General features: G+C 34.4%; 1 protein-coding gene across 2 annotated transcripts in view; it reads right to left on the reverse strand.

Annotated features, from left to right (window-relative positions):
• Positions 1-21,389, reverse strand: part of LOC139145183 (voltage-gated hydrogen channel 1-like) — a 51,406-nt gene that overhangs the window by 25,764 nt on the left and 4,253 nt on the right. The window contains exons 2-3 of one of the 2 annotated variants that reach the window (XM_070716173.1): positions 21,149-21,246; positions 20,032-20,305 (exon numbers count right to left, since the gene is read on the reverse strand). In XM_070716173.1, coding sequence (XP_070572274.1) covers positions 20,032-20,305; positions 21,149-21,225 — 351 coding nt within the window. In that variant the 5' untranslated portion in view covers positions 21,226-21,246. Of the gene's footprint in view, positions 1-20,031; positions 20,306-21,148; positions 21,309-21,389 lie in introns of those variants that run through there. The other variant, XM_070716172.1, reaches the window with a different exon arrangement.

Consider the following 21,389-nt stretch of genomic DNA (forward strand, 5'->3'; position numbering starts at 1 on the left):
TGAGAAAGTTGTTTATAAGTAAGTATCGTTTTCTATGAAATAAAGTAATGATTAAAAAAATTACATAGTCATTCCTGCCATATGGCATGTTTCTATAGATAAGATATCCCCATGTTGTCTAATGATGATTCGATTCAATATTTGACCCGTGCAAAGCACGGGTATCTGTCTAGTATATATATATATATATATATATATATATATATATATATATATATATATATATATATATATATATATATATATATATATATATATATATATATATATATATATATATATACATTTTGTGTACATTGTGTATATATATATATATATATATATATATATATAATATATATATGTATATATATATATATATATATATATATATATATATATAGCTTTGAAAAAAAAATTGCTGGCATATCTAGACAGATAGATAAAACAGATAAATATTGTCCAACACATGCCGAAAAATTTAACACTGTAGGAATATGAGGCTTAGTGCATGTCTATAAAGATTTTGAGTTCAACTCTTAGGCTGTAGTTATACATGTCATGAGGAACTACACAAGTCCTTCAGGAAGAGGGGAAGAAAAAAGTAATATCTTAATGATACACTTTCTCATCTATCAGTTAACACTTCAATGGTTCTTTAATAAATTTGATATCACTCTTACAGATTTAGGGAAGGGCAGTTTTTTAATTGTTTTTATGAAGGAAATATTGTTGATAGCAATTTCAGGTTTGTTACTAAATATAGTTGCATGTGCATGACATTGAACAATGCTGCCTAAAATTCGGACAAAATTTGTTGTTGCATGCAAGGCTGTTGTTGCAGCTTGTAGTCTGAGCCATAAATTCATATGAATTAGTGTGACTGAAAGTAGCCACTGTAACACTAGCAGGTTTTATTTTCGTCATACGCAGAAAATGTGGACAAATATTTATTTATGCATATTAATGAGAGAAAAAAATGATGCTACTGAATAGCACTTCTGTTTTCTGAAGTACCATACATCAATTTGCCAAGAGCAATAAATTTATCACCACATTCTCACATCAGTCAATTATCATTGACCTGAAACTATTGAACCTTCGTCTGCATAAAATGCAATCAGGCCACAGATACTTCATCATTAGTCTGTTTATATGCACCGTAGAAAATTAATGGAAAATATCAATCAGATATTTCGACAGGTAACTATGGAAAGATGCCTGCCCTGGTAAAATAGCACCTGCTGTGATAATAACCTATCACATACTGAATGCCTGGTATAACTCACGTCTGATTTCAGTAAACCAAACATCAGAATGTACATGTGTGCCCACCTGTTCATTTGCCAGGTAACTATACAATTGAACTTGACAGGCCAAAAATGTACCTACCCAGGCTGGCCTTTTCTCCACTCTCTGTCATAATGATCAGGACATTTACACTTTACCTGACAGATAGTTCTTTGATTGGAAAAGTGTCACTGAAGTATAAAAATAACAACATCCCAAAGCCAAAACCCTTCAGACCAAATATTTAATATCACATTTTAGTAACAGAGTGTCTTGATCATTACAATTGCAGGACAATTTTTCAGAGAATGTACATGAATGAATTAAGTCATAAAGTTTTATTGTCACTACTAGTCAACATTTCTCTATCATGTAATATCACTTGGAAACTCAGGAGTTTGTGTTCGGTAGCCTGGATTCAAACTTGTCCATATTTGTACACTTGTAAAATTACGCATATTATAACATGGAAACTACCGGTATCACACACTACTTTTTGTTAACCCTTTAAGTGCTGTAATTTTTTACCACCAAAATTTTTGTGCAACATTTCACAGATTTTTATGAACTTTTCTCTAATTTTTTTGATAATTTTGGACCAAATGGATATCACATTTCATTGGGTAAGACTTTTTATCAAAATTGTGGCAAGAATCTGAAAAAAATTTACTTGGGTGTATTTAATAAAGGCAACAAAAATTGACTTTGGTGCTCAAAGGGTTAAGGCCATGTTCTGGTAAATTTTACAAAGGTTCCTCAATCATGTTACAGGGTTCCTCCTGTTATATAAATGCTACCTTATAAGGGAACAACAGAAATGGTACCGATCGAGGTTCCCACACAATTTACCTATCTTCCAAAACCTTAGCAAAATAAATCACATGGTTCTTTTTGAAAAACACTGTTATTTAGGAAGAGCCAGCAATTTGAATTGTAGAAAGTACAATGTGAAAATGAACCACATAAAAAAATTGATCTATTACCTACAATAGAAGCTGTCTACTTTTTTATTTGCATTTCACAATAAATCTGTGTAAAACACCATCCCTGCAGCTTTTTCCCTTTCTGGATAATCAAACCTTTGGAAAGGTAACAGAACATCAAAGCAAAGTGATTGACATACAAACGCAAACCAAGCCGTTTATTTTGATGAACATTTCAATATACTTCATATCAACTGACATTGGCTTCAGCAAACACTATCATTTGATCTCAGCTAGCTAGGCAGAATGCATTTGCAGTACTGTTCCTCTCAGGTTCTCTCTAATTTCAGCAGAAATCTTACAGCGTTACCACATCAAACTGGGCAAAGCCATTATCACTCAATCCTATAAAACTATTACCTGATATTGCACTGCAAGAGATTCCCAGTTGAAGGAGCAAAGCTACTCTTACACGACATATTATCAACCAAAAACATAATGACGGCGACAGGCATTATCCTGCACATCTTAAATTGCCTCCTTCTTGTACCACACAGAAGCAACTATTGAAGCAAAACAACCACTGGGTATACATTTCTTTCCAGGAAATCTCTGATGGCCTGATGGATCTTATATCAAGACACACTTCGCTGATCCAGCTCTGACTGATCACAGTGGATTTCCTAGTAAATGCATTGAAGTTGATCCTCAAGCAGATTTCAGCATGTCATTCTGATGATGTAAAACTTTTGCCGAGAGCCTGCCAATTTAAGACAGCAATCTTAATAGTTTTCTGAAGGGCTTCAGGCTAGAAAATGTAAGAGGTATGCGCATAATAGTGCAGCTGGTTGTGGAGCAATTTATCTAGATTGTCCATACTATGAAAACATTTAATATATACAGCTTCAATATTTTTCAACTTTCTTACTTTCTGTTTGTAGTTTCAAAACTTTGACCTTGGTTTGACGATTCCTAAAATGAACTCAGACCCTAGGCCCTTGATATGTCAGAAGAAAAAAGAAATGATTGTGCAGGTGGTTGCGGAACAATAAACTAGACTGCCAATGCTTTGAAAATACATTTAACATATACAGCTTCGATATTTTTCAAGATATTTGTACTTTCAAATCTATGACCTTGTTTTGATGACCTCTGAAGTGAACTCAGACTGCAGGCCCTAGATATGAGTTTCACCGACACAAACAAACCTCTTAACCATTGAGTGAATCTAAGAGTATAAACGCTTCCCGGTTCAGATATTGTTTCCAAAAAATTCCCCATGTCTCATCAATTTCTATTGCAGATAGAGGCTCTCATCATTTTCCTCTGCAAATACAAGCACATACAAAATGATATCATACACAAATAACTGAAGTGCAGTGTTATCGGACGCGTATCTACAAATCTGCTAAATGGAATTGGATGTGAAAGATTTAAGAGGAAGACCAGATGCCTTCACTTTGACATTCCTATAAAAATACCGTATCTCACATCAATGCATTGTGTATCACTTGATACTTATTTGTTCACGTGTTGACACACGTGGGCATATGTCGCATTGATGTCTGTCTGTCTGTCTGTCTGTGTGTCTGTCTGTCTGTCTGTCCGTCTGTCTGTCTGTGTACTCAATATCTCCAAAACGGCTCATCAGATCAGAATCAAATCTGGTACATAGATTCAGTTTGCAAATGGCAAGAACTGATTAGTTTTTGGTGGGTGTGGCTTGCTTACTTTTTGCTAATTTGCATAATTAATGATTTTAGAAAAAACTGATATATATTGACAACGACTGCACACAATTTGATGAGATTCACTACAAATGTTGATCACTCCAAGATATATCAGCTTTGAAAGATATTAAGGGGTGACATGAAAGATAATTACTAATTTGCATGTTTAATGAAATTTCCTAATTAGGAGTATACATCTGGATTTACTCGATCAAAATTGACGAAACTTGGTATGCATATTTAAGATACTATGATTTAACGTTATTGAAAGTCATTAAACATTTTACTTCATCCAAATCCTAATTTACATATTTAATGACCTTTTGAAATTAAGGCTATACATTTGAAGTTACATGACCAAAATTGATGAAACTTGCTTTGTACATTAAAGATACTATGATAGAATATTATTAAATGTCACTAAGCATTTTTACATCAGCCAATTCCTAATTTGCATATTTTATGAACTTTCCTAATTAGGGGTATTTATCTGAATTGACGAGACCAAAGTTGATGAAACTGGCTATGTACATTAAAGATACTATGATAGAACATTATTGAAAGTCATTAAGCATTTGAAGTTTAGCCAATTCCGTATTTGCATATTTAATGAACTTTCATAATCAGGGATATTTATCTGTATTGACAAGACCAAAGTTGACGAAACTTGCCATGTACATTAAAGATACTATGATACCACATTATTGAAAGTCATTAAGCAGTTTTACTTCATCCAGCTCCTAATTTGCATATTTAATGAATTTTTGAAATTAGGGGTATATATTTGAATTTACATGACCAAAATTGATGAAACTTGCTATGTACATTAAAGATACTATTATGTAGGCTAACTTTATTGAAAGGCATTAAGCACTTTTACTTCAGCCAATTCCTAATTTGTGTATTTAATGAACTTTCCTAATTAGGGATATATACTTGGATTTATTTGATCAAAATTGGCATAACATGCTATGTACATTGATGATTATACCAGGTTATATCAATATTGGAAGTCATTTCGCATTTAAGTTTTCATGTCAGCTACTTTATAGTTTGCATATCTAATGAGCTTTCAAAGTTTGGAATATATAGTTTGGAGGACTTGACCAAAGGCAATTACACTTGCTATATAAAGTGGTAATACAATGACAGCAGTCAAAGAAATTAATATTTTTTTCAGCTAATTACATTTTTGAATACTTGATGACCTATAGAGTTAATCTGTGGTGAATTATGTTCATTATGTTGATCATAATACTTTCAATGAAGTTGCAAACATGTAGCAAAGGTTCAAATTTACACGTAACTGCAATATATAATGAAACACGTGAGCATTTACAGTTCATATCTGGTTATATATATGAAAGTGATCTCCTTCAAGACCATAATTCTGATTTGTTTGGATAGAAATTCAAAAGTGTTGTCTGTGTCATTGTGTACATCTGTTCGTGTCTGAGTACACTTTAAAATTTATAGTACAACATAAAGTAGGATGTACATAAGGTATAAATCTCGGAGTAATGCTCAGATTGACAAGATAGCTTCCGGTATAATGACAAGACAGAGGTAAAAATACCGACACGCAGTGAAATGATCGAAAGCTGTTTCACTGAAATCATTCAGAGATGAGTTGAGATACAGCATGATAAATTGCACACACATTCAAACAGCACAGTTAATATTGTCAGGGTCAAGACTGGGACCAATATCATGTTATACAATTTTAACACTTGCAAAGGTGATGCTTTGCCTACGCGTGATCAAAGCAAAATGCCAACTGCAAGCATTATATGCATTGATTTTTTATGTGCATCAAAACTGACAGAGACCAAGACATTTTTCAAGATCCTGATTTTTGAGCAACTTCAAAGATCACAGCACTGGCTTATTGTGCCGGGGTATTCACAAAGTAATTAGGCAAGCGCTGTCCCTGGCCGTTGTAACATCAGTCTCTGGGAATCTGAGTCATTAATTTGATTTTGCTGGTCGAAAATTCTAGCTTCAAATCCTTCACACCTTGGGGTATTTTATCCGTCTACAACCATACCTACACTGCCAGAGTGGCAGATCACCATGTCTTGCCTGAGGAGAAGGGATTACATGACCTGACGCTTGAATGAATCTGCTGATTATTGCCCAACCGGAGGAGACTATTCCTATTTTTACTTGTTCCAATGGCAGCATCACAAACGATGAAATCGCTGATTGTGAAGATTAGCATCGTACAATGAAATGTCTATATTTCTCAGATTGACAAGACAGCTTGCATACACTGACACACACTGACATCATTTTTGGTTTCTCTTGACAGCATATCAATACACATTTCGAAATTTATGTAATAGGCAAATAATAAGAAACTGGATGTTTTATTACATCCTGGCAACAATAATTTATTTCTCTCTCTAAAATCCATGATACCAACTAGATAATTGGCTATCACAGCAGGAAATTTTACTTCTTCCTGTCCAAATATCCAATACCATGTGTTCATTTACATACTAGTGAATTGTTATAGTTGAAAATGTGCAATGCTGTGAATTGGTTCTAGATTAAAGTCATCTTAAAAAACCTGCATTTATTCGCATTTATTTGGGTGGCTATAATGCACCCTCATGGCAAAGTAAACGTGAGGTAAAAGGTTACATTTTAAATAAAAATTTTTATTGAAACACCCACCATGGATGTATTTCTGATTTTTCGGTCAATGTCATGGCCAAATTTCTTCCCAGAATCAATTTGATGATGAAGATAAGGAATGGCACCCCTCCTAGCTATCTTTGTACATCATCTCCTCATATTTCACTTTGTTATAATCCTTAGTACAGTAGACTCTGTAGTCTGTGGGCATCAGCATTGGGACATGATGGGAACAGGTTTTACCCCGGGAAGAAATTCCCAACAAATTATAGAGATAACTTCCAAAAGAAAGATCTGATTTCTTGCATGCCAGTGGAAATTGATTCAATTACTATAGTCCACACACCGGTAATCACAGGAAAGACTGAAAAGATTTGTATGACTCATCTTTCATAAAATCTGCCCTAGAGTGAGGCTTTCTATGCTTCAAGTAGGGGATTTAAAGGAATGATAGACACATGGGCATTTTCCCTGGAGTATAGTACGATGAATTCTAGATACCAAGCCTTTGCCCAGTCTCCTGAAATTTCAATGGAGGATTATTAAAACGACGATTAATTACATGCCCATCCCTTACTGTAGTGGTCAGGTCATCTTCAATGAATGGAAGTGCGAAAGTGGTGAAATTTGTTCTGAGTGTTACATATTATAGGAATAATAATGCTGGTTGTACAAGTATTGGCTTTTGAATAGCTGTTGAACCTACTACACTGTAAATCTAGTACCTTTCAAAATGATTATACTTTGAAAACTTTCCCCATGTATTGTAACACATGTCTGACCTTTTATTCTTTGAATTGCAGAAAATGCCATCTACAACTCTATTTTGTCTAAGTTTTATTTTATTTCCTTTGACCTCATTTAATGAAGGTAGTCCCAGGCCCTCAATTTTAAGAAATCTAAAATACAATTACTAAATAAAAACATCTTAAAAGGATGAACACAACATCATCAAATCTACAAAAAGACTTCATCTACATCTATCAAAGAAAGTAGTTCCTTGGCCATATTGTTTTATTTTATTATTGTATAAAATAGCCAAGCATTGAAAACAATATGATTTGCATTTGAAATGTTGATTTTTTTTAACACTGGTTTCAATGACTGCATTAGGCACAATTCTGAGGATAGAGTCTCAGACATAATCTATCATAAAAAACTAAGAGTTTTCTGTTAGTTTATGATTAGTTTGACTGACTAGTGAACTGTTTTCAAACCCATACCAGTAGATGCAAAGCTTCCAGGGCAATAGCTCCTTTGTAACGATAACGATGAGCACTAATTATGCGACTTTACCACAAACATCTCAATTGTAGATCATACTTAAATAAGTGTTCAATATGTGAAATTTTGTACCTACAAAAATTCATCTGATATTTGGAAAAAATTTATGTGATTTTTGTCGTCAAATTCTATTATTTATCAACTTAAGTTTAATTACCATAGTACATGTCCAAATTCTCTTCAAATAATGTTTGAAACTTTTTAATCATTTCCAATATTTTACATAAAAAGTCACACGTCTAGTTTTGTAAAGTTCATAGATAGGTTGCACAATTGTTATAGTCTGACTTCTTTTCCAAAATGTTCTGAATGTATCAACATGTTTTTTTAAGAAGGTACAGTTATCAAAACTGTAAAAAAAATTATAAATAGTGGAAAGCTTCAGCCTCTCTTGGGGATTAAATTTCTCCCCTTTAATGTGCTGTTTTTCTGCTTAATCAAGAAATCATTTTAAATTTGCAGGATTTTTTACACAAATCTTACACTCTTATAGGAGAAAACTGACACTTCCTTAAGAAGAAACTACATGTAGACTCTGTAAGTAAAATAAATTGCCTTCATATTAGGTTGCAATGCACCATGTTTTACAATTCTTTTCTGATGTACCACTTGTGGTGGCTTATTTGAAGCTCTTGGAGTAAGTAAAGTTTTCACCAGCTTAGCTTTGTGAAAATCAAAAAAAAAAAATTTTTCCCATGATAGTTTTAACACAGGAATGACAGCCTTTTTGAATTTGAAGTACCGGTAGATACTGGGTAATTTGTTTCTCTAGTACCAAAATTTGCAGAGTGATCTAGGTCTGATTTTTATTCTTGATTTGTTTAAAGCAAGGTTGAAAATTTTGGTGGGGAATCTCCAAACGTTTGAACAAAAGTTTACAACAAGTCTTCCAATTTCAATGCCCATACTACCTTAAATGCAACATACTAGCAATTGATACATTTGGCCTCAAATAGTAATAACCTTCAGGAAAATAACTTGTGACCATGGCAGCAAAAAAATTGCAAATTTCACTGATTGGTTACACTACAACTGTAGGGAATGTACATGAATACATAAAAACCACTGAATATTAACACCTTGCAGATCTCATGCAGGATGGATGGCATCTTATGATATATGAATAATACTGATTATTAATATCTATTTGTGACAGAGTAAAATAAAGGATAAGCCAGATCACAAATTACTGTCCTATCTCTGTTTGGCGTCTTACATTTTACATCTGTTAATAATTCATCCGGTAAGATATGAGAAACACCCTGATCATTACGTATGCAATTCATCAATATTATATAACAATGCCAGCAAACAAACTAGACATTGACAGTGTTCAGTGTGCAAGAATATTAGTGGCTGTTTTCATTTTGAATATTACAGTTAAAGCTGTCGTGTACACATTTTGTTATCTATTTTTATTTTTCAGTTAACATACAGGCACTATGACAACTTATTAATAAGTTAAAGTATCCAGTCAAATTGGAGTATAGTACAAATGAAATTATGGTGGCACCGGTGTTCTCACTTTGTCTCCCATGATCCAGACAAGCCTTGGTGCTCATACAAATTTACACTACAGGCATGATCATGGCTACTTTCATGAAGTGATCTGCAATCACAAGCAGCTAAATGTAGCTGGAATAATAATTTATTTTGATTAATTTGTCGACTACAGTTTCCTGTTTTACTCCCCAAAGCATGTTGAGATACATGGTATTAAGCTTGTCATCTCAGCCTGTACAAGTATAATCTCACTGCATTATTATTGTTGACGAGTGAGTTTTAATCTATAAACCTACATAAACAATAACGGTACACTTTACAAGTATGAGCTGTGTTGATAGTCTGAATACTGGGTGTTTTAAAAAGAAAGTAGAGCAAGATCTTACGGTTAACATTCAACACATAGACAGCAAAAAATCTTCAAAAGTTGCAGTTATTGTCTCATTATATAAAATGTTGAAATATAAGATTGACAGTAATAACATAGGAAACATATCTTTTCACATCAGCGACTGTAGATACCAAAATTCTGACACCAGAATGAACTTCAAAAGCATGGTATTAAAGTAAGCTGATGTTTTATCAAATACTGGTAAGTCTGAAATGGGAGTTACAAAGAGAAAGAAACCATAATTTGAATAAATCCATTAGAAACCAGCCACAATATTACTAATAAATGCAATATATAACAGGATTTTCTTTGATATTCTTGCGCCCTACACTTTTGAGGTCATTCAACGACAAAAGCCATGTGCATCCACTCGGAACTCCATCATGAGGTACATGTGCTCTAGTAGAAGAACAGTAGATAAATATGTACCGTACAAAGAAGGTGCCTTGTTAACCTTTGAACTCTGAACCTGTGGTGACCTATGACATCATGCAGGGATTTGCACATCCCCTCATGCATGTCATGTACTTTAAGTAAGCCCCATCCTCATCCTCAGCTTTAGGGGATAGATGAAAATGATTCTGAGTATGGCTCTACAGTGTCACTTTCATCGGCGTCAGCTTCAACTATTCTTGACTCTGTCCAACGGGAATGATTAGCATAAAAGCGAGCGAAAAAATCTACTCCAAGTTTTATATCACCTTATATTAATCAAAACTCTGTAGCCTTTGTCTTTTACACCATTAGGTAATTTTTAATGTCCGTTTACCACAAAGCGATTTAAACACAAGGTTGTTACTTTGTCTCCTTAATTAAGAATTCTATATACCCTTGAATGGTAGCGACTTTTATACATTTTATTAACCCCTCCATATACAAGATTCAAAGAGTCAAAGGATTGAATAACATGGGAACACTACTTACATTTGATAATTTGCCAGCTTCCTGACCACAACAAAAACACTGCATGCAAAATGTACATAAGAGATAAAGACCTGCCTTTAATTTTCCAAGGACATTAATTAAAAGTTAAACCTTCAAACTCACGGAAGTAAAATAGATGCATAGATATAATGAAGAAATATAAGCTTGAGTCTCTTTTAGTCCATATAACTCATTTGTGCTATATTTAAAAGTACCCTTACACTTAATATTATTAACTAGATAAATTTACAATTTGTTCACTTGTATTACATATTAGCACAAGCTAAGTGCCTGTACATGCAAAATATTAACCAACCTTTCGACACACATACTAACGATTCATAATCAAGCTGTGACTGAAACACTCATCAAGATATTTTCAATTTTTCACAAGCCATCACCATGGGAACTAGCCATACACAGTTGATGCAATTAATCTACAGTATCTCAATTCATTGGTACACTGCTGTTAAAGCTGTCCCAACATGTGCTGATGTACACATATCCGTATAATTTGAGCACTATCTTTTCAATTCAATTGTGACCCGATACAAGAGATTCTCTAACCTCAATCCATCATCTACTCCAATTTCACAACATAATCGATTACCGCCTAACAGTATGAGGTAATATGAGGTTTCAGGAAATTAACTTATGACGCTATTTCAGTTTCAGTTGCAATACAAGTGGTACTAGTATTCACCAACAGAAACTTGTTACATACATTTATCACAGATATCTTTGATATAAAGTACACATAAAAGAATCATTTGCACAGCCAAGAAATAAACAACTTCTGCTTGCAGTTGTTTTTTGGATATTTTTATATTGGCTTGGCTCATACAAAGGTCCCAGCTAAAAGGAGCGGACAGACATGAAAAGTTTTAAAGAGCAGCAGTTGTCATGATGTGCGTAACAATAACTTTATTGTTTACGAGCAATGGAATTCTTCAACACTGTTGAGGCACGCTTGCTACAAAATTTAGCAACATCACCAGGTCATGTACACAACATTTAATTCAGAGGTTTTTCAATCACAAATCAACCCAGGGACAAAATCTGTACAGGGCAAGCTATAACATCACATGAGTAATCACATTATAACAAAGCGGTAAATGACTACGGGGATTTGACTCAGAGCTGTACAGTTAGCTGCTGGTGATCTGAGAGCATATTAAAAAAAATAGCGTCAATGACACTGTAGCTCCCATCCTGGACTATTTAGTGTTTGTTCTCTGGTCAGATATTTGAACATGTGTGAAAGGGATAAAGTGCATGAAGTGAAAATACTTAAATGTAATGTACTGGAGACAGTGAAATATGTTTAATGTATTTATTCAGAATATAAAATGGAAAAAATACAGAATTAGAAATAACGTATACTGTGATACAACCATTAACTAAACAAGTCATTGACAATGACAGTCCCCACTTGTAATAGGAGTATTAATCTTGATGGGCCAGGGAAATGTGGTCATTAAGAAGTATCACTGGAGTGTATATGTTGAGATCTATGGGCAAATAGGTCTATGTCGTTGTTCCCAATTTGAAACACATGAGGCATGTTTAAGTTATGGTTCTAAATCGGGAAAAAAGATCAGACCTCTAGCAGTATTGGCCAGCCAAGAAATACATATGCGCATAATAAATGAGGTACAAGATGTGACATCTTAAGGTCTAATATCCTATCAAAATTGGAGGGTATAGAACTTGTGGTTACTGAGATATGCATATATATGTATAATCAAGGTCAAAGGTCATTGAGGTTACATGACATTTTGAAAAAAAAATTATATTGCTAATAAATCCCTATATGCCAAAAAATCAGACCTCTAGCTCTATTCACTTGCCCAGAATTAGATGTGTGCAAAATTAATGAGGTAAAGCATGTGTTGTCATAAGGTCTCCCATCCTACTAAATACAAAGGACATAGCACTTGTAGTTACTTATTTATTGACATAAACATATATTTTAGGTAAAAGGTCATCAAGGTCACATGACATTTGGTCAAAAAATTTCTCTCCTATAGTTATCCCTATATACCAAAAATCAGACATCCAGCTCTATTGGCTTGCTCAGAATGAGATATGTGCATAATTAATGAGCTACAATATGTGGCATCATAAGGTGTCCAATCATACCAGATATGAAGGGTGTAGCACTTGTGGTTACGGAGTTTGGACAAATATGTACATTTGAGGTCAAAGGTCACCGAGGTCACATTACATTTGTCAAAAAAAATTCTCTCCTATAGTTATCCCTATATATCAAAAATCAGACCTCTGGCTCTATTGGCTTGCTCAAAATTAGATATGCACATAATTAATGAGGTACAATATGTGGCATCGTAAGATGTCCCATCATACTATACATGAAGGGTGTAGCACTTGTGGTTACTGAGTTATGGACAAATATGTATATTTGAGGTCAAAGGTCACCGAAGTCATGTCACATTTTGTCAAAAAAATTGTATTGCTAGGTTATCCCTATATACCAAATATAGTTATCAAAACAAACCACCAATTGTATGAAACATGGGCCTAAATACAGACAGACTGACATTCACAGACTGGCACAGAGTGATGACATTGACCCCAAGTGTGCCTTGGCCCATGGAGAGTGATAAAGATATAACAAAAAGCTGAATGTAATGATAAAATAGTTAAGTATAGGCCTACAGACACTGAGGGTGAATATGTTACAGCAATTTGATTAGTTTCTTTTCATTTTCTACTTCTGTGATAATTTTTAAGACAATCAAATTGCAAGGCAGTTTTAATATGTAATTGACATAATTTAATTTAATATTTAATATTTAATTATTTTATATAATTTAATTGACATATGTTATCTTTTACAAGCACACAGCAAACTGTTCTTGATTTTCATTTACAATATTTGACATAGACTGAAATACATAACATGCAACCAATATTTACATTTTGCCCATGCACCAGATACATGGAGAGATTTCAACATGCAATCATTAACTCAGAAACCCTATAGGGAAAAGTAAACATTGTTTTCTTCCAGAACAGCTGGTATATCCACATCTGGAGCAACTTACAAACTTAACCAATTACACAAGGATGATGACACAAGAGATAAAGTTAAACTGTGGTGAACTTGACTATTCCTTTCAAATCCTTACCTAACTTGATTGACATCTTAAACTAAAATACACTGCATGTTTAATGGCACACAAAAATACATCAGGGGTGTACCATTTGATAAAAGGGGGTTGTCTGGAAGATTGATGAGGAACATCTTTTTTATCCGATACACTGTACATTCTTTTTTTCCCACTATCCCACCTTTTCTTTTTGACAAACCTTCTGTGGCTGATTTTTTTATTGACATTTGTTTGGATTTTTTTCAAAATCAGCCAAGACCCCCCCCTCCATCACTCTTTAACATTGAAAAAAACTTTGAATATATTTGTTGGAAACCAAACCTGCTGAAATCACCTCAGCTATGTTTTCTCATTATATTTTACCGTATTTCAACACCAAATACAGTTTACCATTTTAAATGCTTACTGAATCACAACATTATCTTAAACATAGGGCCAATGTCCCTGAAGCTACTATAGACATGGATACAAAATTAAGTATTTCCTGACTGTATGAAATCATCTCACTAAGGTCATCCTAGGGACCTGTTAACCAAATATTAAAGCTGTCTGACCAGCGGTTTTGAAAAAAACAAGCGACCCAATAGTCGACAGAGCTCTGCTGTGTTATGTAGAGAGCAACTTTTTGTGACATATGTATTGATGAAGATGGTTGAGATCTTTGATAGCTCATTTCAGGATGGCCTGACCTAAAATGGCAACATTAGCTGCAAAAATACAAAATTGATGATTTCATCATAATTATGTATAAAAATGTATACAAAATATCAAAGCTATCACATGAGTAACTTTTGAGAAACAAATATTTTGACCAAAAATGGCAAAAATTGACCCAAAAATACAAAATTGAAGATTTCATCAAATTTCACTATATCACACTAGGAGAACCCCAGGAACCTGTATACCAAATATCAAAGGCATCAGACAAGTAGTTTTTGAGAAACACATTTTTTGACCAAAATGTCAAAAATTGCACCAAAAATACAAAATTGCAGATTTCATCATATATTCTATATATCATATTTAGTTTATCTGTAGGAACCTGTATACCAAATATCAAAACTGTCAGACGAGCGGTTTTGATGAAATAAATTTTTGACCAAAAATGACAAAAAATTCCTTAAAAATACAGATTTGCATATGTCATCACAATTTGAACAAATCCAATTTGGGTTATCCCTAGGGACCTGTATACCAAATATCAAAGCTGTCTGACCAGCGGTTCATGAAGAAGAAGATTTTTTACCAAAAACGCCTTTTTTGGCACTAATTTGTATATTTTCAACAATATCAAAAAATCAAAAAAAGGACAATTATTTCAGGTCAGCCTAAAGTACTTACATGCTAATTTTTCATGTAATCTGCTCAGTGGTTATTGAGATTTTCAATTTTGACTGTTTTTACATTTTTTCACTTAATTTGCATATTTTTGGCAATGACAACTTCATTTGAACAAAATCTCATCTACAGCCCATCATCCATGTACACACCAAATATCAAGATGAAATGTGCAGCGGTTTTGGAGTTTTTGATGTTGACGGACAGACATACAGACATACAGACATACAGACATACAGACATACAGACATTTCCCTAGCCTATAAGAATAGCTTCCATTGCCATATATACATATGGCTATGGGAGCTAATGACATGGTTGGTGCACACAAACATTGGCAATGTCGGAATGTACATCGGTGCCTCAGTTTATCTGTAACACTTTCAGACTGTGCAAAGATTGCCCGTCATAGTCTACTAAAGAAGAATCTCTGCAGCTATGAAAAGTACTGTCTGATTTGTAAAGTGTGGCAGTTACATATTGAATTCAACTTCTCAGATAGTGTGACTCATCAGGCCATACAGAATACCCATGTGTAAGAATGCGATGAAAAGGTCAATCACACATGAAAGATGAAAGACGCACTTATAGAAATTTTAAAGAGAGTTACTTTTCCCTCTAATCACAGGCTAATGGTTTAGTCATAGGTTTCTTTGATGTGGTTGGACTAAAATGAGAGGAGGGAAAGGTATTTCTGAAACTTTAGCAAAACTGAGATATTTGATTCATGGATATTCCCGATACAAAGTTTGCCCAATGATTTGGAGTAATACTCTCAACAATGAATTATTCAGGATATAAACTTCCACTGAAAGTTTAAGAGGACTGGGCTTATGTATTGATTTGTAATCGGAGAATGCAAGCACTTTTCAATTGCCTGTATGATTTATTGATGCCTTGAGAGTGTCATTTGATAGACATTTTTATCTTCAAACCTTTGATAAATCTATACAGGAGAAGTAAGTGAACAGCCATGTAACAAGGAAATCTAGGTCTGGCAAAATGTGTCTGGGGTAGTTCTGTTGTGAAAACAGAGGAAACATATGAATATCACCTTGGGTTTCTTCAATAATTTCAAGGAGACAAAACTCAGTACAATTTGACAGTTCTTGGAATCGTTCATTTCCTGGCATTCCCGCTAGCTGTTCATCTGGTTTGTTTGTTTGTTTCTCTTTTCACAATCACGTACCATGACTAAGCAATCAAACCACGACAAGAGCACAGTCACTGACTGTGAAGAGAGGGAACACTGGCTCATTAATTTAAATTATTCACTTTTATATAATTCTGCTATGTGCTATAACCGGTAAAAGGTGTAGTAAATACTAGTGTTATAAGCATTCCAGTAATATCTTTATAATAAAAATGTGTTTAATGTAGGTTTTTGCTGCTATGGAACAAACCGTATACACAAGAAAACCTTAGAAGGAATCACCACTGATTTGGGTCTTTACCAATTTTAGAACTTTGCATTTGTGAAATCAGCTGTAGTAACGAGTATGCTGAGTAAGACAGAACTATAATTAGTTTGGTTTTTTCAAGTAATTTTCAAAATTTAAAACTTCAAAATTTGTCATGGTTGGATCAGTAATAACCATTAGTCTCTACAGCCTGACAAGCACAATGCATATGGTAGACTTATTAAAGAAATATTCTATATATATGCAAAATAAACATCACTTAAGGTAGTATGCACCTCAAAAGTGAAAGACTTAAACTTTTGCACTAACTTTCCTCAAGGAATCTTTCAATAATTCTCTTTCAAAATCAAGAATAAAAATAGGGGGTCACCGTGCAAATTTTGGTACTAGAGAAACAAATTACCCAAGATTTACCGATATTACAAATTCAAAATGGCCGCCATCCCTGTGTTCACTCTATGGAGAAAAATATATATTTTCGAATTTTGAAAAACTAAGCTGGTGAATAGTTTTCTTTCACCAAGAGCTTTAAAATGACCCCCCCCCCCCACATGTGGTATATCAGAAGAGAATTGTAAAAGTTTGAGAGTCCGAATGTCTGTCCCCGAGGTGCGTTCTACCTTAAAGGTGACAAGTTTATGGTCTATAATGCTGTTTGTTATGATCTCACATATACTGAATGAGTCATCATTATCAGGAGTATTGAGTACTGTTAATGAATTATAAATTTTAATGTGAATTAGCTAGCAGCACGTAATGGCATGCAGTGTTCTCCCAAGAACTTTCTGATAGCATAGCGGCTAATTTGCATAACCATATAATTGATTGATATGTTAATGAATTTCTATTGTTTTACAAAAATTAAAGAGTAGTGGCCACAATGCTTTAATTCCTCTTAGGAGAACACCGGATAGGCTACAACAAGGGTCTTCAAATTGTTTGAGTCTGTCTTCAACTATCAAAATTCCATTTTGGTATCAATGGATAGCATAGAGACCCCTGAAACTTTGTAGCTCTTTTTCCTCAAAAATGACGTAGATGTGTCTTGTCAGCATGTTGAAATTGAATTACTTGTGAATCACAACCTACTGAGTCATGGATGTAAATACAAGAAATGAATAGGCAATAACTTCTGTGATGAATTCAAGCAACTTTCTTCATATCATTCCGGTTTGTTGTTGAAACAAATCAAAAACCTTTGACTTCACTTCTTGAGAACGTTCACTGGAATTACACTTACTTCTGTAGATCCTAGATGATACATTTATGATTTATTTATGTTTTAAGTTAGTAAATTTGTTATGTCACAATTTTTTTTTTTGTAAAAAACAATTTTTAGTTCCATACCCTATATGATGTTGTCATGGCCAGTAACCTGCCAACACAGTTTGTTTGTGTTTAATATCCAATCTTGTCATTGGAAACCGAATTTCAGTCTGGACTACGATTTAGTGCTCTAATATGAACACTGCTATTGTACTCAATATACTGTTTACACAAATAATACTTTTGTCTTGCAATATGCTTTGGAGAAAAGATTAAGAAAATCTTCATTTTACAGAATAAGAATTATGAAAATATTATCACAATTTACCACTATTGTCCTGTTAATTATGAGTCAGTCTGTGTTTATGTGCCTTTGAGTTCTTTGTGTTATGCACTGAGTTCACATGCACTGTATATGAACAAATTGTTCATAACTGTATTCACATTACTAAAGTAAACACATATGAGCCATCTGTACATGAATTTAATTTACTGACCACTCAGCATTTAATTAACAACTTATGACACTCACGTTTATTATGTTTCATGAATTTAATTGAAAATATCTTTACAAAGTTCATAATTATGACTCATTCATTAAGAAAAATTCTTCAAACTGACGCTGCTGTGGAAATTTAAGCATGTACAGTGTAGACAGTATGTGTTAAAAAAAATTAACATGGAAGTGAAATAACATTAGCCATATATCTGTGTTAACCATATGGTTAACTTATTAACTCATCTGAGGTACATCATGTTATGCTGCACTGGGTTTTCTTTCGTCACTGATGATGCTCATGATAGAGTTATATTTTGCATCATCTGCGGCTTTTCAAACACTTTTTATTTACCAGGTACAATTGTTATATTGTTGCACTGAAATCAGGATACAGTCTGTAACAAATATACAATACCAGTAATTTTCCAAATCATGGTTTGAACCTTCATCAATTTCCTCTTACAAAACTTATAGTAGAAATGTATGATAAAAATGCACATGTAATTATGCTATGTTCTTCATCAATGTAATTATAAAGTGAGAGTTTGAACAATATTTCCCAATACTACTTACTAGTACACAACGTAAATGGGTATCCCTCATTATTACACATATAGTCAGAGTTCTAAGGATCAATATGCTGATGAAATGGCAGATGTTGTTCTTTGTCATTTGCTTTTTTGTCAATGATTCAATGATTCAATGATTCTTGAACTATCAGTGATCTAATTTGCATCTGACCCCTCATGATAAGGACTGGCACAACCTACTGGAGAAATGGTTTAGTCCTGGGCCACCAGCTGTCCTTGAAATCTTTGTGTAGTGAAATTGTATCAGTGAGGTGTAGATTTCACACAAAATAATCACAACAGTTTCATAATTGAATGCAGAAAGAAGAGATAAAATATAAATATGCATAAAATACGGGCTGATATATTCAATGTTTAGAATCATTCACTGCATGCAATTATCATGTGTAGTAACTGGGACGAATATACCTAACATATAGGTATACTAGTCCCAGGTAGTAATAAAATCACATGATATTGAATAACCAACACTTTCACAAGATAATTGTGTTCAGATGAAACCACTGATAATACATGAATAGCGGTATATATTTCTGTCTGTTTTGTGATATTAGGCTGTAATTTCAATGAAAAGCTGCCTTTGCAATCGCCATGGTTTGCTTGATCTGAGGTCATAATATTTTACGATTTGGTCAACATACCACATGAAGAACCTCATGGTCAAAGCTGTAATGATACATCCTTTGCTGGGTTGTCGAAGGTCAAAGAGGCCATTATTTATCTTTGCTCAGGTTTACAAACCTCAATGCTAGCACTCAACTTTCAGAAGCTATACAAGCTCCTTCTGAGGAAAACGTGACTTTTAAGGCTGTGTGATATATAAGATGCGTGTAATAGAGGCCTGTTTAAGGGGCAGTAAGACAGTGGATTTTGCCAACTGCAAACGAGAGTTCATAGGTGTTACAGTATGACTTTTATTTATTTTCCTGTTTGTATATGTCATAGCTTATCAATGCAATACAATCAAGAAAGTAAACAAAGGTCTAGTGTAACCTAAACCACCTGCTCATGGCTATTTGGGGCGACATTCTGGGGTTGACCTTAATTAATGGCCAAAGAGAGTGTTTCCTCCGTTATTACGTCTGATCATTTTCTATGGAAAGAGGGGAAGCAACGTACCTGTATGTCGATAAGCAGTTCTGCTAACACCAATACTACGTCTATAAGAACCAGTATTACGATGGCAACCTGTACATAGTGGTGGTTCAAAAATGCTAGGATTTTCTCCCTGTGGTTGCGGGGCTCTGTCTTAGTCGACTCATCCTGAGAGTCAGAGGTGAGTGAGTCGCTGGTGTCATCTTTAGTGATCACCCTCAGTTGGTCCTCCTGTTTGCTCTCATTGAGTCTCTTAAAGCCGAATGTTCCATCCATTTTGTGGTAGTGATGGTGGTAGCTGAAACAGTCACAAGAATTGGTTATGTAGGGCATGTGGATTTTGCTGAAGTTCCACATCTTGCTTATAGCTATCCACAAAGCGCGGCGAAAAAGAAATCTAGCAAGTCGACGTGTCTTGTAGTAAAACTCCTTTGAGGTTGACAGCAGGCGGAACAAAGACCCAGTCCCTTTCACTGCTCTGTGCAAGTCAACGACGACCAAAACAATGAATATTGCATAGTCCCATACACCGGTATTGTCTTCCTTCACTCTCGCTTTAGGGTCAGCACACAATAACAAATCGCACAAGCAGACGTCGGCACACACAAAAGGGTCCTTCTCACGTGGTTCCTGTGAGCCGTGACGCTGTGTGTAACTCCATAGGATAACACTATATGTTCGCATCACATGTAGGAGCTCTGTAGAGCTCTTATTTTATGAAGCACGTCCGCGCGAAGCGTGAGAGAGGCGTTGCAGTTTCCCTGTCTATCACTTGGTTTCGACCGACCGGTTGGGTTAACAAGTACACAAGATGAAATAATTTAATATTGTAATAAATATGCATTGGCTTGCACGTTTTTTAAATATTAATTGAGGACATAATGACAGATGACGTAATTTTGAGTGTTTCTTTGATTTCGAATGACTAGCTTGGCTGGATGTGATATGTTTACTGAAGTGTTCACAAATCCGTAAGCCAGAAGGTCACGCGCCGTTGGCATCCGCCTACTGTTTCTACAAGTGACAAACTTTACTGACTTTGCTCCGTTTTCAAACATTTTCTGACTCAAAAGTTCAACCAATGCTCTTCAAACGAGTAAACTCTTATAGCCTATTCTGAAACAAATTTGATTAAACCTACCCGTTCAGCTCAGACTGTTCATTTTCCTGCGGTTCGATCCTCACAGAAGATGTGTCGTCAGTGGGCTTTTCAGACATTGGGGTCCCGTAACTGTTTACCTAGCAAGAGATTGGGTGTAGTAATTTACAGTGTTTATTGTTTTGAACTTTGGAGTGAAGAATATTGAAGGGCGACCTCTAGAAGATATACACCACACGCTGTAAAAGTAAAGTAATCGAAAAAAATCCGATTTAAAAATCAA

This window comes from Ptychodera flava, chromosome 12 (genome assembly GCF_041260155.1).
Source record: "Ptychodera flava strain L36383 chromosome 12, AS_Pfla_20210202, whole genome shotgun sequence".
NCBI lineage: Eukaryota > Metazoa > Hemichordata > Enteropneusta > Ptychoderidae > Ptychodera > Ptychodera flava.